Source organism: Toxotes jaculatrix, chromosome 17 (assembly GCF_017976425.1).
Source record: "Toxotes jaculatrix isolate fToxJac2 chromosome 17, fToxJac2.pri, whole genome shotgun sequence".
Taxonomy (NCBI): Eukaryota; Metazoa; Chordata; class Actinopteri; family Toxotidae; genus Toxotes; species Toxotes jaculatrix.
Genome location: NC_054410.1, coordinates 13554389 through 13580094, shown reverse-complemented (window position 1 = coordinate 13580094; position 25706 = coordinate 13554389). Strand labels below are relative to the sequence as shown.

Here is a 25706-nt window from a genome sequence, read left to right as displayed (position 1 = left end):
TATACTCGTTCCATTTTGCTGACATATCACCCAGAAAAAGAGAGAAAACAAAAACAGGTATGTATCACTTTCAGACAGAAGTTCTGTTGAAACACAATGTATCTTGTCCTGCGCCGCCATCAAAATGATAAACTGTCTTCATGGCCCAGGTGAACCTGGAAAAAGAACTGTCAGAACATCGTAGTCGAAAAAAAAAAAAACAATTTTGGAAAATGCCGCCAAACACAAACAATGATATGCTGTGCTATAATTTCCTTGCTTCATACACAGTCCTGGCAAGCACTGAGGAATTTCTACAAACTCAGACTTGTTATTGTAATTCCTCCTCAAATTATAATTTCAGGCACACTTTTTAAATCAACAGGAGGCCACAGTCTTTGTTGTATGTAAGTATAGCAGTTTATACAGCATACAGTTCTGTATGTCTAACAGTGTATAGTCCTTTTTATTTAAATTAAGGGATTTATGAAAAATTGAAAGGTTTTTATCCTCAGCTAAATTAGAAAGACTTATTTGTGTTTTCATATCATTTTATTCCTCTCTGACTTAATAGTCAAGCATTAGCTAATACTGGGCTATTATGTGACTGTGATTGTAATTGGTATTAATCCAAAAGATTTAATCACCCCATTTCTTTTACTAGTTGGTTAGAATTTGGAAGTAAATCCAAGATCTAACTATCTTGCAGACTGTTTTTGCAGACCACTGTGGTGACATAGGTACACAGAGGTGAGAAATGCTTACACATAACTTTTGCTGGATACATAAGTATTTCTCCGTCTTAAAGAAGGAAGGATGGGAAAGTGAGGGAGAGGAAAATACAGTAAGGGAAGAGGATGGGAGCAGTAGCCAACCTGAGCAGCAGCCCAGAACACAGACTGACCTGAGGTCCCACCCCTGCTGAAGGATGTTGAGCAGGTTGACTCTGGGCCTGGCACCGTGCGTGGCTGCCTCTGAGCTGGACAGAGCCTCACCGTGGCAGAGCTCCAGTGGTGTGGCCACTTGTTTTCTTTGCTCTGTTACCAAAGCCTTGTGTGAGACTGGCTTGGGAACTTGTTTCACCTCCTCTCTTTCCTCCTGAACGCACTTCTCTCCGTCCTGAATGCCGCTCTCAGTCGGGGAGGCCTTGGATTCTTTCCCTGAGGTATGCAGCATTGCAAGAAAAGACAAATGTCAGTTGCATCACTGGCATTTTGGATTAAAGACACGCATACACTCAAAATAGGCTTTTTATTGTTGCTGCAATGAAATGAACTCATTCAGAGTCATATTTGGCCAACCTTACCATGACACAGGGGAGTTATTTATTGGAACAAAAAGTGTATTAGCGTGTGATGTTGTCCCACTTAGCTACGCTCCTCTCAGTTTTCAAAAAAAGCAGTTTCCTGAATCTGAGGCAGAACACATCAGGCCTACCCGATTTTTTCTTCCCCGCAGCAGAGCGATGAGTCAGGTGGCGCTGTCTCCTCTTACGGGCCTCGAGAGACAGCAGCTTCCTCTCATACTGGACAACGTGACAGCCATGGACGGCGTCCACCTGCAGCTGCACATTCCCATTCACATTCCTGAGAGACAGAACAAGACATGTCAACACAAGGGTAATAACAACAACCATAATGATTTATACATATATCATCAGCAATTACAAAGTACTTCTCAGAGCAATACTTATAAATTTTAACTGAGGCCAGTTCTGAGAAAGATTAGTGTGGTTGAGTAGCTTGTCCAGAGGTTGACTTGACAGACAGTGATGGTCCAAAGGAGAGAGGATAAATGGCAAATAATAATAGCAACTGAGGCCTTGAAGCAACAACCGTCTCCCCAAATCTGGCTACCTAACGAATATGGAAAAATCATAGATGGGCTTAGTTGGGGGCCAAATCTCCAGACAATATTGCGCAAAAGTCAGAGCTGTGGTTAAAACTTGAAAGCCCACACTGATTCAAATAACATAAATGCATGTTGTATTAAAATAACAAAAATGTGGTTCAATAAAAAGACACAGTTCATCTATAACTGTCTTTCCCCTCCTGCCCCCAAATCGACACCACAATGCCACATAGACATTGGGCGCGGGCTGGAAAAGTTGAGTGTGCTTCATCTTTTCAGCTGTTCCCCTCACCTATCCAATTGAAAGACCAAACAAACGCCACGTTAGAATCCAACGGTTTCCACAAACTGATGGAGAGATTTATTCCCCCAATCCCGACCACAATGGAAATGCTTACCTTCCATGGAAAAGTCTGTTTGCCAACATGTAGTTCATTGATGTCTTGGACTCCAGATATCCACTGAGAGAAGAAGATAATAAGCAAATTACAATAATCACAAAGGCAGTGGCCCCAATCAGCCTTGACCACCTTATTATGAGGCATATGTGTTAAAATGAGGCCTCTGTGATATAGCTACTCTGGAAGCAGCCGCTATTAAATACACCAATAATTTCCCAGACCGCTCAATAATATGTTTTTTAAAATGCCACAAAATCCCTGCTGCTAAGAGAGCCATGGGTCTAATCAAGCTACAAATCCTCATATAGGAATATGAACTGTAAGCACAAAAATCAGACTTCCTCTCTCATAGGAGTTTCAATGCCATTTTAACAATAAGTCACTGTGGAATATAAGCCTTTCTTGGAACATAATACACAGAGTTCAACAGATACATCCTGACAACAAACAGTAACTGTGTGGCTACACCTTGGTCTGGTAGTTCAATTAGACACAGTGAAGAGGAGTCACGTGGTCTGGCATTAAGAACTGATTGCGTTCATTTAGCCTGAATGTCTACTCTTATTTGAGGACGATATTAATAATGAGTAACATTATAGACAAAAGCCTGTTGGGGATTGCAAGTGATCTGCCTGCTCCTTCTTGGCTCAGCTTACCCATAGAGCTCCCATGTTTCTGCAGTGGGAAAGATCCTGATGAAGCCTCCCCGTCTCTCAAATTCTTCCTTTATCCTCCTCAGCACTTTGATCTATATATGTGGAAAACAGAAAAACAACAAAAAAGATATTTTCTGAAACGGTTTTAAACAGTTAATGTGATTTCAGGTTCCCATAATGTCTCAATTTAGCAAATTCACACACATCATGTCACCATGATTCACACCTTACCTCCTCAGCAGTCAAGTTCAGAGTACTCTCTCCTTGGCTTTGTTTAGCTCTTTGCTTGTCTTTTGACCCCTCTGTTTCTGAGTTACTGGCTGATGCAGGCCTCTGTCGCTGCAGGACATAAGCGTAGAAACAAAATCATGCTATAGTGATACCTACTATATACATCCATTCATCTTTCCAGCACAAAAAAATAGCTGAGTGTTTCACATTTGGTAGGAATTTAGATATGTTTTAAAGGTTTTAAAAGTAGTCTCAAATTTTTGGCAAAGAAGTAATCTTTTACTTTATATGGAAAATGTGAAAAGCTGCACCTTGAGTAACAAAAACACCCTGTCTTCTTTTCTCCCTGTCACATTCAGTAAATAGAGTATTTTGTTATACATTGACATTCCTGGCTGTCTCCCCACTCCATGCACTACCAGGCTGTGACTGACAACTTTGGCATACAGGTTGGAACTTGGGCCAGACAGCAAGGCGCAACCCCACGGGATCACATACAGAATTTGTCATCTAAATAGCAGGGGGATTACATTTAATTTGTCTGACGCGGCTGGGGGGATACAAAGGCAGCCAAAAAGTGACAAGGCCTAATCCCACTGAAACAGACTCAACTGTTGCCCCCAATCAAAGTAAAAGGAGAGGACAGGTTCACCGCTGGCCCTCAGAGTTCTGTGACGGCCCTGGCTTAGTGTTGGGCTTGTTTTAGGTTTTATCTGAGCAACTGAGCCTCCGAACAGAAAACTTTCTGACTTTTTGAGTCAAGTGGTGCATTGCAGGATCTCACGTGCTTGCTTGCAAAGGCCACTTTGCTAATGAAATGAGAATTCTATTAAAATATAGCAAAAGGGGTCGATATGAGCCGTCTGTCTGCCACGATGAAGAACAGTAAAGCCGCATAATCAAATAAGTGAAAAGCAATAAGCAATTTCTTACCGGTAATGTAACAGGCATCAGGGAATTGCAAAGGAACAAGGCAGAAGAAGATTAATATGTCTGAGTCAGAAGAAAACTTACCACTCTGCTGTGTGCAGTGGCTGTCGGTGCAGAAAAAGGCTTCTAAGAGGCAACATTTGAAGACAGTGAGTTGTGGGTGAGCATCAGCATTACAATTTAACCTTTATGAAACCGCACACAGACAACATGCATGCTACATCAAGATGCAACAATGAAACACTGTCACAGTATGTCTAAACAAGCCCTTTACACAATATAAGGTGGAGCAGAAATCTGTCTGATTTAGTAATCTCCCTCCAGCAGACCCTGCGCCAAATCTGGGTGCAGTAGTCGCAGTGGAGAGAGCCAAGTGCATTAGCTGTTGTGGCATCATTAGGCAACAGGGCCTAGAGAGAGCATTAGTCACTAGATTAGAAATGATAAAACAATAAGCCACAGAGAGTAGCACTTACAAACTGATGTCACTCAAACGCTGTAATTACATTAGCAGTTGTTTTGCATTACAGTGAATTTTCCATGAGTTTAAGAGAAGAGCTCAATGACAGTGGCAGGAATGTACTGTAAGCTACAGAGAGACCAAGACAAGAATGGGAATGTTTCACAAGGAAGGGTGAATGAGTGCAACACTTGGCTTGGCTTGTGTGTGTGTGTGTGTGTGTGTGTGTGTGTGTGTGTGTGTGTGTGTGTGTCCAGTACCTGTGCTCTTGGGGCTGCTGGGTTTTTGAGGCTGGAGTCCAGGGTGACTCGGTCAGAGTGTGGCTGTCTCGACAGGGGGTCCTGACACACAAAGCCTGTGGGGAAGGGGGGGGGGGGGGTATCACGGGTCACAAAAGAGTCATAAGGGGGTTATATCAATAACATCGGGTCTTAAATATGTTATTCGTTCCCATGACCTTCATACTGTATATTGCATCAGCTCTTCAGTGTTTGTGCAAGAAACCAAAGTAGAACGAGAGGCACGGAGGCAATAAATTACATGTGGTTCAACAATATCTGTACGAATGTCATGCTAATTCAAAGACGTATTGGCTTTCACATCCTTTTAGGCAGAAAAGGAAGAAATGTTTTAATATAGTGACAGATTGCTGACCAACACAACAAAAACCTCCTGAAGTGGACCACTGACTGGTTTTCTTGATGGAAGGCCTATTTTGGCAAATAGGCTTATTCACTTCTTTGTTGAGAGTTAGAGGAGAAGATAAATACCACTCTTACTGTATGACTCTGTATGACTCACTCTGACTGTTAAATACAACACAGCAGCCAGTTAGCTTAGCTTAGCATAAAGAATGGAAAAGGGGGAAACAGTTAGCCTGGCTGTGTCGAACAGTAACAATATCTGCCTACCAATATATATACAGCCCATTCATGAACACATAATAGCTTGTTTGCTTGGTCCATACAAAAACCCAAGAGTAAAAACAACAACTAACTGTTGAGCTGTAGAGGTGCTGGTAGGTGGAGTTTGTTGATGTGGCACAGCGGCAGGCTGACTGCTGAGGGCTGCAGCCAGATATGAAAGTGGTATCAACCTTATCGTCTAACTCTCTGCCAGCAAGCAAATAAACCTATTTCCCAAAATGACAAACTATTCCTTCAGTTTTGTAGTCAGGCAAAGAAGGTATTTTTCTTATTTTGACACACTAAAGCTCCAAACATTTACATTTAAGTGAATCACAGTGGTGGTGGTTAAGAAGGGTGAGGAAAAATGTTTGTAATTCCCTTGGATGTTCCCACCCTGTCAATATGATTTAAATCTATGATCTTCTGTTTATTAGTTCCCACACTCCACAAAGCTAACTAGTGGTAAAAGTGAAACGTTACAGAAATACAGTATGTTTATGTTGTACCTTGCAGTCATACTTGAGTTGAATTAAGTCTATTGACAGCTTGGAGCTGCAGGCTATTTGTTCTACCTCATCCAAGCCGTCAGGTAAGAATCAGGCCCCTGCCACGCTCTTGCCTAAACACAGCAATTATTACAAACATGGGCGACGCGGAGCTGACAGCTATACACAGGCGGAAAATGAATGCTAATGCAATGCTGTCATTATTTACAGGTCTGGGATGCAGCCCAAGTGTTATCAGCCAACAGCGACTTAGTTTGTTTGGTACATAATAGATGTGCTATGTTTTACATGCCACTGCTCATTTTCCCCAGGCCCACAGTAACGTCTCAGTCCAAAGATAACTGGCAATTTATGATTCTACTCTTTCATTTAATGAGCCGGAGGGGAGGGTTTCAAGCCGCAGCATGGCCTAGGCCGAGACACGCACGTATGTGCACGAGCACACAGACACGCACGCATAATAGCCATTTCTTTAATATCATTAGGCTGAGACCACAGATAGGCCTAATGGTTAAGTGCCAGTTTAGATGAATGCCAGATAATCAGTGGGCTCCATGTATCCTGTGATTGGTAATATGGATAAAGCAGAGGATTAAATTAAATAATCAGGGGAGATGTGAAAGTTTGGTTAATAGTTGTCGTATTTCACAACTTGAATATTTTTAACTCTCATCTATAAGGATTAGGCAAGCTTTCAGAGTGTATGTGTATGCCTGTGTATGCGGTAGTGGTTAGGTTATAAGATTCTACTCGGTTTAAACTTACATATCACAAAACATTGTAAGCTTCTTTTTCTGCATGAGAATTCCATAATTAAAAAGGGAGGAGACATAACAGAGACACATCTCATTCCCTGCTTCAAACACTGCTGTATAAACAGTGTTTATCTCTGCCTTGGGCCAGGCATTTTTTATGTCTTCATGCTAAAGATTGCTTTATTTGACATGTAGGATCCAGTTTCTCAAAAGAGCTTAATGACTACAAAACAACTAAGGCCTGTGTTGACAATTTTGTCCGCAAGTCATTTAATGTTAATTAATTTAGGCTGCGGTTTATTCTCTCAACACTGCAGCTCCCATTATGAAGCCATACAGCTATTTTCGGCAGTTTGCGCAAACTCAACGAGTGGAATGCAGGAAAACATTAAGCATTAAACAATAGACGACTGTCTCCATCAAGCTTAAAAACCTGCTGGATAATGGGAACGGCCAACTAGCATCTATGCCTTGGGAGTGAGACTGGTGAAGAAAATACAGCATAATTACAGCACTTTTCATTTTACATTAGCTTCTCCAAAATTAACATCTTTATCCCAATTATATAATTTTGCAATGAATAATCTCTGAATTGCGCCTCAAGCAAAATATTTTTTCATTCCGATCTTAAGAATAAGTTATCCAAAATTCTGCCTTTAAGTATCTAACAACATCTTGATAGGCTGTGTAAATTGTTTTTAAGCTCTGAATGTTATTTAGCTTGAGTTATTAAAGTTGTTGACTTCTGTTGATATCCAGATGTTCCAGCTTAATTCTGCATTTTGAATTTTTGTTTCTAATGCAGGCTCTGTAATCCTAATATGTTTTCCATGATTTCTAATGTGCTGTATTCAGCAAATGTTTTCCCTCGTTTGTTAATTACCCAGTGGTAATGTAGCTTAAGATGCACAGGTGTAAGTTCACCTTCTGTTCTTAGAGTTTTGAGGGTTTCTACTTTCCTGACATACTTTATTTCACCAGCATGCAGTTTTACGAGTGTAATGGATTTGACTGTGTAGCTATAAGCACTGAATTTATATAATCCCAATGTCTATGAATGGCAATCACTTTGGAACCAAATGGAAGTTAGTCATTGTTTAAGCACGCACTCACCCACAAGCGAAAACATGTCTGCAATCATGCTGGCCTTTATCTTCAGGTCCAAGGGTGCATCACTGTAAATAAGTAGATGTCAAAAAAACGAAACAAAGAAACAAACACAAAAATTACAACACATACACAAGCACAGGGTGGAACAAAATGAGTCAACTATTGTAACAGGATACAGATTTGTTGTCTGACCTTGACTAAGCTGCTAAACTGACTAAACACTTGTGTAGAAGAAACATCATTTTGGCTACATCTCCAGCATGACGGATTGTTTTTACAAACTAAGTGTGAGTGCAATTTCTTTCAATGTGGCAACTTTTTTAAATTAACCTTTCACTTATCAAGAAGAAAAACAAATAAGAATAAAACACTTGTTTACGTTGGTAGGGTGAAAGACATATTTTCAGTTGAGATTCTCCTCAAGCTACAAATGAAAGAGTCAAATAATTGAGACAGCGTCACTCACCAGGCCAGAGAGGGTGAAAGATTCACCTCTAACAACCAAGGTTTGAGGTTGGAGTCAATGAGCACATCAAAACCATAGAGTTCTACAGAGGGAAACACAAAATGAATCGAAAGCTTTTTCTTTTTTTTTTTTTTGTTACCACAGGCCGGGAAGTCGGCAGAGAGAGGCAGAATTAGAAACCTCTCTGATCTGCTCACTGAAAATAAAGGATGAAGGGGTATCAAAGTCACAAGTGTTTCCAGAGTTTTATCATAGCCCCCATTATGGGGCATTTGGCAACATGGCCCGCGTCTTTCTGCTACTGATTACACGCATGTTATAGACCCAATCACTCAAGAAAGAAACATTCACCAAAGTCTGCTACTGAGGGATTGGCTCAATTACATTAACTAAGTACATACACATTTCGTCTGTCATGAAGTTGCTTATGTAAGACAGCAGATCAAAAACAAACTGTGGCTGTGAATATTTTCATACATGCAGTCAATAATTTTCTCATGACTGGGAAGGTTAAGCAGTCTACATATTGTCACTATATATTAACAAGAAAGACGCCACCCTGATGGCTGCCAGGAAAAGCCAAAACCCCATCATAAAGTTAGTATCTTGTCCAACTTAAATAAATATTATGAACTCCAGAAGTATGGAGTTGGAAATGTGATGGTGTGTCCCAGGTGGCAGAAACTTGTGGAATTAGAAAACCTTCAAGATACAGTATATAACTGTATCTATTCCACTGCAGCAGAAGTTTAGCACCAAGTGACACAATAAAAGTCTTTTTCAAAGTGGTCAGGAAGTTCCCTGTGTAAAAATTCATTCATTCTATCCCAATTTGACGCCTTGTTGTCACTGACTGATATATAACTCCCTGTGACTGAGTCTGCCTATGTGCCCTGTGACAGCCCTCGCACTGCTCTGGGGAGTGTCACCCTATAAGCCAACGACCCGCCGGCCCCAGCAGCAGCGTGCAGGAGAAACCACATTATTTTACAGGGATAGGGCAAAGCCCAGCCATAGAGCCAGAGGAAAAAATCCTTCTAATGGCACTTCAAAAGAACAGACTGTGTTGTGAATAAGCCAGGGGGCTTGGGAGTTTCAAAGCTGCCATAACCAGCTCTGTTTGTTCTAGCATCTCAGGTCAATGCCAGTGTTAAGAAAACAAAAGCCAGCGTGACAGCGAGCAATGGTTTGATATTGCACTTGGTTGAATAATGGTGAACAGTTCTAGTTTAAGAGAATGAGTTAAAGTTATTAGGCTGTGTATTTCTAGAAGAAATCAAGGCCATATAGAAAGTTAAAGACACATGTTAAAGACAGAAGTGTTGCATGTGCATATACAAAAAAACTTCTTTGCAGGTGCTGGCTCAAAAGACAAAATGCAGAAGTTGAGCGTGTTCAGCGTAATTCAGCAGGCTACTGTATATCACAAGGTTTTAGAATTCAACCTATGGTAGTGCCGTGAGGTTCAAATTAGTGTAAATTCTATTTTCATGATGGAACTGAATTAAGTTTTCCATACATCCCTGAGCTAACACAAGCTGCCCCTGCCATCTTTACCTCCCTAACATCTAAGGATGGGCTGGATCCCCACTGCTAAACAGCTCTCCCTTAAGCAGAGCACTAAGATTTTATTTTTCACTTGCAGGCCCATTCTATCCACTTTGGTATAAAAACACACACCCAGAAAAGAGCGACGGGGAGAGTGTGTGTGTGTCATAAAACATTATGCATTAGTCCTGGGTAACACACCACTAGAATAAATGGGTTCAAGCCTGCAGTGCCTCATCAGTGGCACCACAACAACAGGGGAAAATGGGGAGGTGTTACACCACCTCACCAGCCCCCGACACGCAGACTCCATGTGCCACGCATTTTCCCCCAATTAGGAGCAGACGCCGCTCCCCTGCCCCATGAGCCTGCCGAGCCGCTCGCTGCTAGACACGTTTGTTCTGTGGCTCGACCGCTGCCGGGGGAGCGCTGTTAAATGCGCCGCAGAGAGCCCACAACAAGCATCACAGACAAGGAGAGAAGAGGCAGTGAACATCCACATCACACCCATTAAAGAGGGAGGGAGAGAAAAACTGTGACAGAGAAAAGGGATGATGATTTTTTTTTTTTTGTTAAATTATTGGATGGGCGCTGCTGGAAACTTCACCACAAGAGACAAACGCCCAAAAACAATAATCTCCCCACCCTGGCCATGCAGCCTGTTGGCCCACAATAACAACAGCAACATAAAGTATTTCCTTCATGTGTGTTTTCTTCATAGGCGAGGACAATTGAATTACTCTTGCATCATTCTGAGATAAATTATTGCTGCTGAACTGTTTCTCGGCTGTTGCAGGGAGCGCAGCGGCACAGCTTGGAGCCACAATCATGAAAACACTCTGAGGACAACAAATTAAATGAATACAGTTAACACTCCATGGCCTTATTTTGATAGCAGGACCCAAGACATTAATCATTCTTAAAAAGACTCAGTTGTACAGCAGCCACACTGTCATCACAGGGACACAAACACTGTGCTGCAGAGGACTGTGGGAGTATCTGATAAATGTAAAACAGGGAGAGTGGTTCACAGACAGGGGATCCAACCACACTCAGCACTTAATGAGGGACATTCAATGGAACACAGGACCAGTAAGTGGAATGTTTTGTGTGTAATAAAATAGGCCTTTGGCTTGGCTAATCAGATCTTAGTCAAAACATCTCGTAATCAGCATCCCTCAGCAAAAAGACTGTCCATTAATCACACAGCAGCGGTAAAGAGCTGCATGGGTGGCATTTTCTCTCCACAGACACACACACACACATATATACACACACTTCTTACGAATGTAAAATGAAAAATCTGTTGTTTTTATTTCTTCCCACATGAGACATTACACAGCTATAAAAAGATTTTGTTACAGTATGCCCATTTAGATACGCAGTGCAATTTGAGCAAAGGGAAGAAATCCCATTTGAAAACAATAAACATTGTATTAAAGCCATTAATAGACATTAAAATGGCAGGGAACAATTTGCAGTAAATTAAGATTATAATGTGCTTTATGGTCTCGCATGGCTCCCTTCCAGACAAGCCAGAGACTGTATAAAAGCTCTAAACAATGGCTGCTTTTATCAGCAAATTCACTGCCCTAACACACATGTATTTGCTGCCCTGAATTCTGAAGCTTTACCTATTTACTACTACAGGCAGCTGTTAAGGCCCAGGATGAAGGCTGGGTGTACTGTAGTTTGCGAAGTGAGAAAGTAAGGATAAGTACACGAGTAAAGAATCTGACAATGGATGACTGAACATGACTCCTTGGTGGTTTGGGTGGGTTTTATTTAAGAGACAGGTAAAAGCCCGCAAAGATACTAAACTGGACTCCTTGAAGCTTAGACAGACCTGTGTGTTTGTAAAAACCCCATGCTTTACACTGGTTCCTACATGTCTCTGTATTCATACTGTCCATACGGACTCACACATGCACAGGGAGCTTGCATGCAACATGACCACACTGTGAGAGACAGATCAACAGAGAGAGGATGAGGGTGGTCCTCTGGAACCGTCAGTGTCTGTCTTTGGAAACTTAATCCTGTAGACAGACTATGAATGCTGTGATTAACTTGCTTGGGGCCATCTGAAGACAGCAAAATTACACTAAATTCAATAGTAAACTGATATGGCTGAAGTAAGATAATGGGCATGTTCACAGCGGACCACAGTGTATTATGTATCTTAGTCAAAGGTGTGGGACCTAATTGCTTTTGTGCAACACAATGACACTGGTGTAGTATCTATGTCGATACAGGTCTCTATAGGCTTACACGTAAAAAAGGGCTACAGTTTCAACATAGCATCTTTAAGGCCTGTTAAATGTTCTCATTTCAAATCAAATGTGGGCAGAACAGAGAAGAGCCACAATATATTGTATATTAATCAGGAATATTTGCAGTCATTCTGTCACACAGCGGTCGCCTACAGATCTACATAATGTAGGCTAATATTACATTACAACACAAAACATGGCTCTGGTGTATTGTCATCAGTAAGCTTGAGTGACTGTGTTTCATTCTACGAGCTGAGTCCTGTTTACATGTGTTAAAACATGCAAAAGATCCCAGTGTGTAAATCTCTATGGACATTCACTGAATATTCCATAGATCATTTTTGTGATTGAGATATGCGGATACGTATAAACGAATAATTCAAAATACAGTCGCACCTGAGTGAAAGAATGAATGAGAAGAGGAGCAAACTTGTTTTTAAATTCCCGTCTTTCACTCTCACACCAAAGATATCTGTCAGCTGGCTGTTTATCTACGTCCCTCAGGTGTTATAAGAGCCAGGTTGAGACTTGGTAAGCCACATTTCCCTGTAAATACCTGCAAGGCCAACATTCATACCCTGGGTTAATGTGGTTTTTCAACGTACCAGCGATGCTCACATGCAGATAGCATCTTTTTGCAGGCGACTGTCTGATGGTTTGAGTTCATGCTGCTATGTGCCCAGTACAGCCCAAACAACCCCCAACTGGGGTGTGGGGAGTGTGTGTGCGTAGGGGGGGTATTATGTCTACAGAGGCCTGTCACAACTGCAAGGCCCTTTATTTTTCTAACATCTGAGAGGTGAAAAAGAGTGTGAGCAGGGGAGGGAGAATTATAAACAAACAGAAGCAGCGAGACAAGAGGAAAAAGAGGGTGAAAAAGAGACAGTGGTGCTGAGGGAGGCTCGGCCAACGCGCTCGCTTTCAAACCCCAAATCTCAGAAAGACTGCCAGACACAGAGAAAGAGCGCAGACAATTAGTGCCAACACTAACATGGGTAATGGCTCCAAAATGGAGTTCACACGAGCCCGCTGCAAGGCAGGAGCAGCCAAGAAAACAGTCAGCCTAAATCAGGCAGACCTGAATGGCAACAGAGGAGAGGAAGCGAATTCCTGCCTCAGGCAACGGGCCCTCAACGACCCGGCAACCACTCAGAGGGCAGCAACACACAGGAAGACTCCACACTGAGGAATGACTGTCTACAGCCTCAGCAGGGCTCAGTGGTGAAACAGTACAGAAGAACTGCAGGACTATGAATCTGAAACTGAAAGGAAATGTGAGGGGTGTGGTGGTGTGTATGACTAAGTACACGTTTAGTTTATCTACACTGTGAGCAGATGTTGATTCATTCATCTGTGGACTAGATCGGTTTTCTTATTGTCAAAAACATTTAAAGAAGAATATGAAACGATTACCAAAGCAGTTTGTCTTGTGTGGAACAAACATCTTGCAGGCAGTGGCGATCTGTAGCTCAGCACTCAGAACAGCTTTGATGACGAGGTCCTCCACCTGTCTCATCAGCACTGAAACAGACAATAAGGAAAAAAACATGAGACATGCGTGGGGGTTTAAAAGTACATTCTTCTGTAAAGCACTGCAAGAGTTCTTTTGTTTTGATAACCTGATAGACAGTCTTTCAGATAGATAAGAATCAACCAGGGGTTGAGAAGTGAACTGCAAGCTGAGAATTTTTTTATTTCCATCATCTCTGTATGTTTATTAAAACCACAAGGAAAAGGTGAAGGTTTGACTCACATGTGGTGTCCTTCCCCTCCTGCTTCAAATACCTCAACACTGCACTCATACTCCACTTGTTCCCATAATCCTCAACTTCAGGGTCATCGCAACTGAAAAGGAAGAAATGCACTTCAAATACGACCAGATGAGTCACTCCGGCTTCCCATAACTGCTCCACAGTCAGTGTGTGTTCACCATTGATGAGGCTCACCTGACATAATCGCTGCTCTTTTTGTTCACACTGTAGTTGGTGAGATGCATGAATGTGTTCTTAATGCTCTTTGAAGTCCGGTCATACTTCACTGTGGCAAACCTGTGCACAGACATTGTTCATTTTTACAAGAGAGTTAAAAAAACAAAACAAAAAAAAAACTTAGCCCGTCATCCAACAGTTTCACTGCATATCTATCTGCCATCATGACCGCATTCACAAGGCTGACACTGGACTGAATGATAGGGGCACTTTGGGAAGAGATTAGTTTCTGGACAGTGTTTGAGAGGAGTGGATGCCACGTGTGCAATGATGAGAATTCCTTGGCACACACTGTGTACCTGAATACCAACACAACCCCGAAGGAATGTCAGGAGATAAAAGTGATATTCAGGATTTGGCCATGATTTATTGCTGCCAGTCGATAATCAAGCCAGGGCGGTGGCACTGCGATTCCAGCACATAACTCTATCAGAGTGAAGTGAAGAGCCAGTCATTCTATAAATCATCTACCCTCTACAGACTTACCTGTGTCGGATAATAGCCTGTTCTAGGATTAATAAATTCTCCTTGCTCTAAATAACCACTTCCAATAAATAGACTGCATTTATACACAGTTATCACAAGACATGATCTATGAACAATGACATAATCAGCAGCATTTAATGAGCACATCCTACAAATGGAACAATAGAGTGCTTTGTTTCAAAGTCACTACCACTAATACTGACGACTCAGACACAGTAGATGGTATAGAAAGTTGAGGCTGCCCTCTTCTGGGCACTGAAAGAGCACCAGTGGATGTAATCAATAGAAATCAGACAGGGTCTACACCAGGTCACTGAAAAACTGTTATAAGCCTCCGTAGACACAAGCTCAATTACTCATAATAAATAACAATGCTAATTTTCAAACAATAATAATTTTCTTCCATTATAAAGCAAGCATAGTATATCTCCTAACTGTGTGGAAAGCACTACAATTTGTGTTATTGGAAAGAATTTGAAATTTTGTGGTATGCTTTATTTTTGTCATTTGCTGCATAGAACACTGGCTGCAGATTCTAATTCAAATTCATTAATAGGGAATATATGTACATAAAGTCCATAAAGTACTGTAAACAGCGATGCTAGCTTGCCCTCTGGATTTGGCCACTTATCCTCTCATCGACACCACACCTTCCACATGTACTCTGCTGCAATCCAGCTGGGAAACGCTGTGACTGTGACTCATCCCTGGAACAGCTTATATATAACAATGGACGAGAGCAGGCATATGGATGTAATGGGGCTGCGAATACATAACTGGTAGAGTCTGAGTGAGATATGAACTGAGAGATGTGGTCACCGAATGCATTTTGTATCAGCTTGCACAGCTTATTTCACAGACTGCCACATTGCTGAGTATTCAGTAGAGTATTCAGTATGTCTAACTTAAAATCTTTTGTTAAATATAGTTTTCCCTGTATCTAATATTAATTACCTACATAGCTTTTATAAAATGTCTTGTTCCTGTCAGAGACTTATTTCCACCCACAGATCTGTCCAGAGGCCTGTGTGTTTAGTTTGCCTTCTATTGTCTGATTTGCTGTAAAATATCAAATGCATAGCAGAAGAAGGTCCGTTATTAATGATTTGTCCAATAATTACAAAAACGATACCAAACCCATAAGCAATCACCTCGCTAGGCCCTCCTCATACACATAGATGATGAGTGGATCATATGATGTTATCAACACGTACAACCGCACGTCAAACTTGAACTCTGGAAACAAAACAAAAACAGATTTTTCAGTTCGAATCTGCCAAAGTGTCACTTGAATATTGAGGAAACTGCGTCTGTCACAACTCACCATCGATCAGCAGTGGGTTATTAATATAGCGAGACACCAAGATGTTTTCATCCATTGAAATCTGATTTGGCTGTAGATGACAAACAGAACACATAAAAGAAAATATAATGAGCAGAGAAAGAAGAAGATGCATGTATGTTGTCCTAATGACTTTTCAACATGTTTAAAGCTACAAGATAATAAATATAGACCAGTGTTACATACTGAAGTCAAATAATTGATATAACACTGCTGTTGAGCATGAACATCAAAGAACAATCAGATCAAGAAAAGGAGACTGCAACGACACTGGCCATAGCAGGTCAGCCTTCAATAACAGCCTATAAAAACACAATCTGGTGGTGGGAGATGGGTCATTTATGAGGTTGAAATGTGTTGCAGGTGGCGAAGTTGAGAAGAGATGGGAAAAGGGGGTGGGGATGAGGGGGTGTTGTAACCTCAGAGCTGGCTATAGTTCAGAGAAAACTCAAACCCAAAAAAATGAACGTATTTCTTTTTTCTCTCCAAATATCGCTCTGACATTCTTTCCACTGTTTCATAAAAATGCCTGAGAAGAAGAAGAATCGTGCATATGTTTTCCAACAGTGGGAACCTTGTTGAGTTCCACCAAAAACCTTAGGAGAGTGTGATTTACTCCACGAAGCTTAATAATGCCTGAAAAAGTCGTTGATACTTTTTTCAAAGACAGCTGTATCTGTAGACCCCTCCCCCCACCCCACCACCACACACACACACACACACACACACACACACACACACATATCTGGCCTGCTGGCTGTTTCAGTTCACACACTATTTTTTAGTCAGTATGCATACATTTAACTCCCACTAGATCTGCCATTAATGTGAATCAGTGCTTACATGAGAATTAGAAGGAACTTAGAAAAGAACTTCACACACAAACAGAAAAGATGTAGTAATATTTGCTTAGCTTAGCTTAGCAGAAAGATTAGCTGTTGCCTCTGTTTCCAGTCTGTGGTAACCTAAGCTAACCGTCGCCTATCAGTAGATTCATAGTTATCCTAAAGGTAAGTGAGTGCTATCACTGCTCCCATGCAATTCTCAGCAAAAACAAAAATAAGCTTGTTTCCCAAAATGTCAAACTATTGTTTTGACACACAGCTTTCACCTGCAAAATAGCATCAGAACTTGGTGTAAACGTCCACTTAAGTGTAATGATCATCCTCTGAGTTTGTTTTCCATTTCTCTCCCATGTCAATGTGCCAAAGGGAGGGGATGTGTTGTAACAATTTTTTAGTCCATTTGCAGTCCATACAAACGGATGTTGATCCATTCACACCCAATCTCAACCACAAGTTTATTTTGGGTGAAGGCATTTGTATGAAGTAGAGCAGTGGTTCCCAACCTGAAAATATTTCAGAATTACATTGAAATATGCCTGAAGGTTGATTCTTGACCTTGGACACGTTTCACAAGGAAAAAAGCAAAAATTTCAGAAAACTTGCAAATAAAATAAACAAAACTTAAGACAAAATAATTCTTATCACAAGGTCAACTTACTTGGTTGCATTTTGCACAGCTTTCAGCCACATCTTTTGGCCTTCATCAGCACAGAAAAGCCCAAAAGATGAAGGGCACAAGATGTGGCTGCAAGCTCTGGAAGAAGGTTTTAGTATTACATTATCATTTATTAATAATTTCAGACCATTTTCGAGCAAAAATTACATTCTCCTAATCCATCTTCTAAAATGTGATCTCTTCTCTGCTTTCCTCTGTTATATCATTAAACCAAAAAAAAACTTAATAAATTAATATTTAAAATTTAATCTTGGGCTTTGGTTGCAGACTTACTTTGTCTTTTCAGGTCTCTAAAATCCTTCAAATATAACAATCCGAGAAGAAAAAAACAAAAAACACACTGTATTCACACTGAGGACATAACTTGTGATGAGGTGTCACAAGTGGACAAAAGCCAAAAAGGTTGGGAACCATTGTATTAGAGAGTGACAGCAGCAGTGGGCAAAATCACTCACATTGCTGACCAGGTAGATGCCTCGTCCTCTCGAAGATGCTACTGGTTTAATAATCCATGGGCCCTTGTCCTTGGCAAAACAATCTGAGATTGAGGCAGAAACAAGGCAGAAAGAAAGGCTGAGATTCAAATAGATTTATACTGTATATGAAAACATATCATAAATTTAGCCCTTGTTGGACCAACAAAGTGAGATGGGAGGCATCTTACTGCAGAATTCCTGGTACTCAGAGGGAAGCACAAAGGTCTGAGGAACGATATGGAAGTTTTTGAAGCCATGAGTCTGCTGCATTCGCTGGATGTTTTTATAGAGACGGTCTTTTCGCGTCAATTCATACGACCTGGAAATAAACAGAACTTCCAGTTTCAAATGCTCCAGTACTACAGTCGCCAGCTTTGACACTGACAGAACAAAAATATATGAATACATAACAGTTACAGAACACCCTCTGCCTGACAGTGTGATTCATTTCATGTTTCAGAGAGGCACCGGTCCAAACTAAATGCACTTTGCAGTGGAAGCCAACAAACACACTGTCTGAACTGAAGAGCTTAGAATGGCTCAGCGGTGATATTTATAACACAGAAAACAGTGGTAATACACTCATGCATTTGAGCACACTATTATACCTGGGAAAGTGGTTGACCTTCTGGAAGTCTTGAAGGCTGCGTAGTGTGTAAGGCTTGAGGTGAGATCCTGTCCACATGAGGTTAAAGTCATTACTGTTCGGGTGAACCTGAAGAAGAGAGACACTGATCAGCTTCAACAGACACGATCCAGGTCCAATAACTTCGATTCAGTATACACAGAATAAACAACCTTTGGCAAGAGATCATTCAAAAAATTAGATATCATGTAAGTGCAAAACCGAGCATAGCAATTGATGTTCATATTAATTGAGCTCTGTTCAGTTTCCAGTCACCAACAGCAGTTTTATATTCTGATGTCCTTCTCATATGACAGACGGGGTGGATTAAATGCAAGAAGCAGATCACACTCTGCCGCTAACCTGGAGAAATACTGCTCGCCTGCTTTTTTAGACATTTTCTCAAAAGGAAGGCCAACTCACTGATTTTCATCATCATCACATGATGTTATCTGTTTTGTTTTATTCCAACAATTCGTTAGGAGGCAGAATTCACATGATCGTTCATTCAGCATGTAGGAGAGAGGCAGATGTTTGCAATAAAAGCTTATTAAAGTTTGGCTCTGAGGAGGCTGTGGTAGACACTCGTCTGCTTTTGATGACGGGTTAGCGGGAGTCAAGAAGCACTGAAATGAAATAAAAAAGGGAATTAATTGTAACTGCTTGGAAAGAGCAATAATGGGGATTGTGTGCCCTCGTGAAACAGGATTAATGGTCATTTTGTGTTTTTTTCCATGGGTGCATTCCCGGGCTTTGACATCGGCATTATCAGTCAAAGGGGGAAAAAAAATGGCCCTACTATCGCTTATCCTACACAGCAGAGCGTGTGAATAAATAACACGTACTTCTAAAAAAACAATCCATTTTTGCAAAATTGAGGCTAATCTTTTGAATTTGTATGATTTAGTGAAGAACATTACCTCATGGAATCCATGATTGGTGAGTATTCCTCGAACCAGACGGCTCTCTGTGCGCACAATCTTGAAGGCCATGTTGTATCGCTCTAATAAATGAAACACATTTGAGACAATAAAATATTCTTAGTATCCAACTAATTAAAAGCTCAATGAATTAAAATTTAGTTATATTATTATTATTACTATTCTCATTCATTCGTCTTTTTGCGGTTTCAACAAATTGTAGGGTACCTCCAACAGAGCAGATATTCCCATCTTTTGCAACGACAGCTTCAGGGAGAAACAAGAGAACTGGGATCGCCTTGCTGAGGCCACTCCAAGTGATGCATGGATGGTCGCTAGTGGACAGACAGTTAGATGAGACACAGAACTGTGATTTAGTAAAAGGCAGATTTTTCAAATCAGACCAAACCACTCATATTTAAAAATATCTGTAGAAACACACAGAACACATACACACACTCAGTAAAAGTGTCACAGAGATGCACTCCAGGGTTCATTTCACTGCCCATAATCTTTGGCGTTCATTCCCTGATGATGTGAACTTGCCTATACGGGTAGCTTACCTCATGCCGAGGGAATGTATCCTGACACAGTGTTTATTTCAGTCAGGCAGATAAAGACAGAACCACACACAGCTTCAGGAGGTGCTGGGCAATAACAAACCAGTGTACTGATACTAACAAACACACTTGTAAAACTGTGGAATATCTGATAGTACCAGACACAGCCTGCTTACTGCTACAAATAAGATAAGGTAGTATGGTGAGGGAGCAGACCTCAATCAGGCATGGCTCGGTCTTGATAAGGGGGGAAGCATGTAAACAATTGCTGCCCCTCGCTTAAGTACGTAGGTATGTCAGATAATACAGCAGATATCTTTCCCAGTGTGGTGGCTTGACTGCACGCCATTAAACAAGGTATTTTGATAAGATTTAAGAAAATTTTGTCTCTGAAGTTTCTCAGTCATCCAGGTCATGGTATTAGTTTGAACATAAACTACCATCAAGATTATTGAGATACTATACACAGTGCTGTCTGTTGTCTTTTACATCACACTAATGAAAATTATTACTGACTGATTATTAAAGTGAAGCTAACATTTAAGTCAGAGTTGAGCAGAGCTCTACTTCCCATGAGAAAAATCAGTATTACTATAGTAACGCAAGAGATGTGTGTTTAGGAGAGAGATGTTTTTGATCATGACATGTCTTAATAGTAATCACAGTCTCCTCAATAAAAGTAGCACTAGTCACCTAGAGATTAAATCGTACTAGTAAGCAATCCAGACTAATTCAGGAGATGGAAATTAGCCTAAAAGCAGGCACAGTGGCTCTCAGTAAGGTATGACTAAGTATGGCTTAAGAGGGAATTAGCTGGCACCAACAAGATAAAAAAGAACAACTGTCGACTACTATGATCTAAAGCGAGATGCTCTTCTCTCTGATTCAGTTCAATGTTCATCAATTATGCAAAATGAAAGCTACCTGAAGGCTTAATTTTGTCTAAATATATCTTGGCATAAATTATTAAACAAGGCTCAGGGCATCTTGGGTAATCCTGTATAGATTATATTACACATTCAATACACTATAGCAAGTTGCAATGACTAAGTCCTTGGTTCAGGAGGGAAAAAAAAAAGACAGAAAAACATTTTTGGTCCAGCATGTTGTCACATTAATACTGTATTTAGAAATAAATCTTGAGAGGTATACCAAGAGGATCAGTAGGCTAAGAACCTAACTGACACTGAAGGAGACCTGCTTAATTCAGACAGCCAAGTCCACAAGCTGCAGGGACAATATCCACCTCAAGCCATTAACCTTGTGAGGATGAGTTATTGCCTACATCACAATTATGAAAATAGTGTACATTATATTAGGTCAGGAGCCTTATATTAAGAGAAAATAATCAAACACAGGTGCCTACGACAAAAAATAAAACAATATTTATAAAGTATTTTTAAAATCTATTATAAATGAAACATTTAGATTTATAGTATCAGTGTAGTCTTGTTCTGTACCTCAGACCTCCATAGTTTGTAAGCGTTTCTACTGGAGTAGATAGATAAATTATACATCTATATTATGATGTAACTACAAATAATTAAAGTTTAAGGAAATGGCAATTCAGCACTGAAGTGATGGTTATGGTTTTGTATTTGGCTGTTCAATACAGGGAGCACACAGGCTCCGGAAAACATGGCAATAGAGATAAAATTACCTCAGAGTTGCTGAGGGTTTTCTCGTTTAACTTCAAGGTTAGAGGCAAATGATTTTACTCAAGCTACTGTGTAACAAGATATCAAGGCGTTTTTATACTAGTGAGTTTTAACAGCACATATTTGGAGCTGACTGGGGCAGACCGCAGTCAATATCATGTGATTCTACAGGAGACACTCTTACACTAGACTTACTCTTGCTCGTCTTCTGAGGAGGACTCCGAGTCCTCCTTATCCCGGATCACAGCTGGCATCTTCACTGTAAGAGGGGACGAGCTGTCCGGTGAACTGTTCCTGGTATCAAGTGTCTAGGTTTTAGCATGGTATCTAAAACAACCACCTGCAAAAACAACAGTCAGTGAATATCTCATATCATATAAACGATGGTCTATTCATGCACAATATTAAAATAACAACTTACGGCTTGCTTATAAAGACTGTAACACTGGTGCCGTCCTATAACAGCGGTTCACAATTAGCACACAGTTAGCTGAGAACCACTGTTTTCTACATCTACCTTGAGGGGCAGTGAAGTTATCTTTGTTGACGTTACAGAAGACAGAACACGTTAAGACTAAACCTAGGCAGACAGCCCAACAAGCGTTAGCTAAACGAGACTTAGGTTTCTGACATGCTACTTTAGGTATGGGAAGCTAACAAGGTGAAGTCTGCCTAGTTTAAGGCCGATTAAGCAGACGTTTTGATCATGCCAGACAATTACACATCAGCATAAACTTGCCTTTTATTTCAATGGAGCCTGCTAACAGAAAAGCTAGCTGGTATCACCAGGGCCAGTTGATCATCGCGGTTAATCTTCCTGGTAACTACAACAACTGAGTAGCAACAGAGCAAGGAGCATGCGCACTAACGGACATCATATATTGCATGGCTGACCAAATTTTGCGCTGCATCCGTTCAGTAACGGGACATTTGTGGACGTTAAAGTAACTGTCAAACCTAAGTGAAAGCCAACGTCCCCTGCCTAGTTAACTGATCTCAAATAGTTTGAATAGCCGCAGGGTGATCACCACCGTGTACGTTAACCTTTAAATTAGGTACTAAAAATAATGAATGAACCTACCAATTTCATATTATGGCACACAAAACGAAACTGCTTAAAATGTATATTTTCTTATGAGTGTTTTTACCCAGCACAAACTGTTTACACGAGAACGGATGAGAAACAGAAACTGAAATAAACTGCCATTAGAGATCAAGGTTACTAATAAACACGTACGGTATTACTTTGACTAAAACAAAAACTGTTTTAAATTAAAATAATTCATGTGTTACGGGTGGCCACTCAATGTTGCTGAATAGTATTAGTAGATAGTCTATGTCTACTCTTTGTTTGAAGCAGCCAAGCACACAGTCTGTAGGTGACAGGACTACCTGATTTCTATTGGTTGGTGATTAAAGTGGGCGGAATCTTAACTCTTAAATGGGGCCAATCATATCAATGGTACGACTGGATGGAGCCATTCTTTGAGCCCTCTCATTGGTCAATCCCACAGTCCAAGATTGAGACTTACTACTGTGAATATAACACCGTACTTGGTTGGCTCGAGTCCCACTTTATTGTTTTTACATCTAATGTTCATGTTTTTCGGTCAGGACTATGGTCACACTGTAGTTTGGTAGCCACCGCCAGGTAAATACATTCACCACTCACTTGACTTTTTTTTTTTATCATAATAGGCACACTAATGATATTAACCAGGTTATAGCAACGTTAGCCTGCTATGTCACATTAGTTATTGATATGTCGATAGCTGATAGATGCTCTCCACATGATGTGCGAGTATCTGTCAGTCTGTCCGTATAACATAACCAGCCAACTGCACTTGTATTGGCGTGTATAGCTTGAAGTTGTGTGTCCTGCATTGGACAGGCAGAGAGGATGAGTCGCTTTCTGAACGTCCTGCGGAGCTGGTTGGTGATGGTGTCCGTCATCGCGATGGGAAACACCGTGCAGAGTTTCAGGGATCACAGCTTCCTGTCCGAGAAGCTCTACACAGGCACGCCGGAGTTTGGTGAGCAAAGCTGACAAAACTTAGCGGACACTGCAGCGTGACAGCAAATGTCATATCACCACATTTCCTCCTCAGCTGAGCATGATGTTGGTGCTGTCATGAGGTATACAGGAGTTGGTGACATGATTCCTCAAAAATATATATGTGAGTTTATAAAATACAAATAGAAAAATATGACTGAAATTTGTATCAATTGTAGTGCAGCTCTTAAGACAACTGTTTACGCATACTAACAGCAACGTAGTGTTTGTGATAAGCTAATAAAGGTCTTATATACTGGCCCAGCCAATTTACAGATCAGGCTCTTATTAAATTTTGTAAATAAAATGAGTTGAACTGAGGAAGATTTGCTCTCTTATGCTTCTCCATTACAGTAATAACAGTAACACCCCCCCCCCCCCCCCCCCCACCCATTTTTGCTAAACTCCAGCCTTCCTGATTTTTCCTTTTCCACCTGTTTCCTCAGTGAATGGTCTCCAAGCTCGAACATTTGGTATTTGGACACTGCTGTCATCGATCATTCGCTGTGCCTGTGCCATTGATATCCAGAACAGGACGTAAGGCAGCTTCTCACTTCCTGCACCTTGTTTCTGTTGGCAGTGTACATATTAAGCTCTTACAGTGTGCCATGCTGTCGCCTGCAGGCTGTATCACATCACATTATGGACGTTTGTGTTGGCGTTGGGGCACTTCCTGTCTGAAGCCTTCATCTACAAAACTGCGCCTCTGACTATCGGAGTCATGGCACCTCTCATTGTGGCAAGTGAGTATGAGGCTTTCATAATGCCTTCATAATCAAAACATAGCTATTATTAGATACCCTTTTTTTTTTCACAATTGAAATACTGTCGGAGTTTAAAAGTTAAATTTAGATGACACATTTCAGTGTTTTTTGTTTTTTAGGTTTCTCTGTCATAGGAATGCTGATTGGATTCCAGTGTATTCCAGAGACACAAGAAGATGTCGGAGCACGACAAAAGAAACGCAACTGAATCTCAGTAGTTTGGGTTTTTGTTGTCCATTGACCCCCACCACCACCAACACCAGACAACTGTGGAGTGGACTGGTCCTAGTGTGCTGCCTTTTGCCCTGAAGAACATGAGATCTGGATATACTTTCAATTTCCTATTGTGGCACTTTCTAAAGACTAAATACATCTCTACTTTGATGTATTTCATGGTTTTTAACTGAACATTTTACAACTGACAGTACAACTATAACATGTTTGACAGAGTCCCTTCTAATGAATGGCCATGTCACAGTACAGTGACTGATACATGCTGGTTTGTAATTACTTCATTTTCAAGTGAGCAATAACATGGAATTTTGATGTCAATCACAGCAAAACGTTATACGTTCCTAACTGAAACTTGTCAGTGCTGAGTGATGCTCATCCAGATGTGTTTCCAAACTCAATTTGTATCCATACAGATAAATTGAGTTTAAAGTGTGTGGTTATGACTGTGGTGTTGCTGAGTGAAATGATTACAGAAATAATCCACAACAGATTTCTCTCAGAATGTTGATTGATTTATTTCACCAGACTTTCATTTCCTATTCATTTTTCAAGAGTTACTAAACAAACTGAGATGAATATACAGTATAAAACTATGCTCTTCATTACAAAGTATCACAAATACTTATATCAGCAATTGTTCTTAATGTTCATCCAGTGCTGTGACAGCTTGTCCACCCTTTGAATTTATGCACAATTATTGTCTGATAAAACCTTTTTAAAAATGACATGATTTGATTTTTGACATTTTCTATACAGTAATAATCAATTGAGATGTATTTATCAACTTAGAAAAAAGAAAATAAGTTGTGAGAAGTATGCAGGCGTCTTGTTTCTAAAGGATGTAATTGTGTCTTTGCATTATTTTTAATAAACCTTTAATATCATATCCTGTTCAGATCTCATATTTGGGTTTAAACAAGGTGTTTTCAACATTACTTTCAATAATAAAGGGTGTGAATTTTTCGCTTTGTAGGATGGATTCGAGTGCAGAAAACACACACACTTTGG

General features: G+C 40.6%; 2 protein-coding genes across 4 annotated transcripts in view; one reads left to right on the top strand and one right to left on the bottom strand.

Annotated features, from left to right (window-relative positions):
- The window catches only part of ttll5 (tubulin tyrosine ligase-like family, member 5), a 44693-nt gene extending 22217 nt beyond the window's left edge, over positions 1 to 22476 (bottom strand). For 2 of the 3 annotated variants that reach the window (XM_041060154.1, XM_041060156.1), the window contains exons 1-21: positions 22069 to 22145; positions 21843 to 21987; positions 19658 to 19764; positions 19430 to 19512; positions 18493 to 18599; positions 18073 to 18203; positions 17864 to 17946; positions 15870 to 15939; positions 15697 to 15781; positions 14018 to 14119; positions 13825 to 13916; positions 13485 to 13592; positions 8254 to 8335; positions 7791 to 7852; positions 4769 to 4863; positions 4133 to 4174; positions 3119 to 3226; positions 2888 to 2979; positions 2229 to 2291; positions 1417 to 1565; positions 884 to 1139 (exon numbers count right to left, since the gene is read on the bottom strand). In XM_041060154.1, the coding sequence (XP_040916088.1) occupies positions 884 to 1139; positions 1417 to 1565; positions 2229 to 2291; positions 2888 to 2979; positions 3119 to 3226; positions 4133 to 4174; positions 4769 to 4863; positions 7791 to 7852; positions 8254 to 8335; positions 13485 to 13592; positions 13825 to 13916; positions 14018 to 14119; positions 15697 to 15781; positions 15870 to 15939; positions 17864 to 17946; positions 18073 to 18203; positions 18493 to 18599; positions 19430 to 19512; positions 19658 to 19764; positions 21843 to 21901 (1976 nt within the window). In that variant the 5' untranslated portion in view covers positions 21902 to 21987; positions 22069 to 22145. Of the gene's footprint in view, positions 1 to 883; positions 1140 to 1416; positions 1566 to 2228; positions 2292 to 2887; positions 2980 to 3118; positions 3227 to 4132; positions 4175 to 4768; positions 4864 to 7790; positions 7853 to 8253; positions 8336 to 13484; positions 13593 to 13824; positions 13917 to 14017; positions 14120 to 15696; positions 15782 to 15869; positions 15940 to 17863; positions 17947 to 18072; positions 18204 to 18492; positions 18600 to 19429; positions 19513 to 19657; positions 19765 to 21842; positions 21988 to 22068; positions 22146 to 22386 lie in introns of those variants that run through there. The other variant, XM_041060155.1, reaches the window with a different exon arrangement.
- A 698-nt stretch (positions 22477 to 23174) lies between these two features.
- Positions 23175 to 25582, top strand: erg28 (ergosterol biosynthesis 28 homolog). Its single transcript, XM_041060623.1, has 5 exons — positions 23175 to 23298; positions 23539 to 23680; positions 24147 to 24237; positions 24325 to 24443; positions 24584 to 25582. Exons 2-5 carry the CDS (start codon positions 23548 to 23550, stop codon positions 24670 to 24672), a joined length of 432 nt encoding a protein of 143 aa, XP_040916557.1. The 5' UTR covers positions 23175 to 23298; positions 23539 to 23547; the 3' UTR covers positions 24673 to 25582.
- Positions 25583 to 25706: the final 124 nt, after the last annotated feature.

Coding starts and splice junctions, on each gene's coding strand:
- erg28 (XM_041060623.1), top strand. CDS start 23,548: ATGAGTCGCTTTCTGAACGTCCTGCGGAGCTGGTTGGTGATGGTGTCC. Junction 24,238..24,324: donor ATTGATATCCAGAACAGGAC/GTAAGGCAGCTT, acceptor TGTCGCCTGCAG/GCTGTATCACATCACATTAT. Junction 24,444..24,583: donor GGCACCTCTCATTGTGGCAA/GTGAGTATGAGG, acceptor TTTGTTTTTTAG/GTTTCTCTGTCATAGGAATG.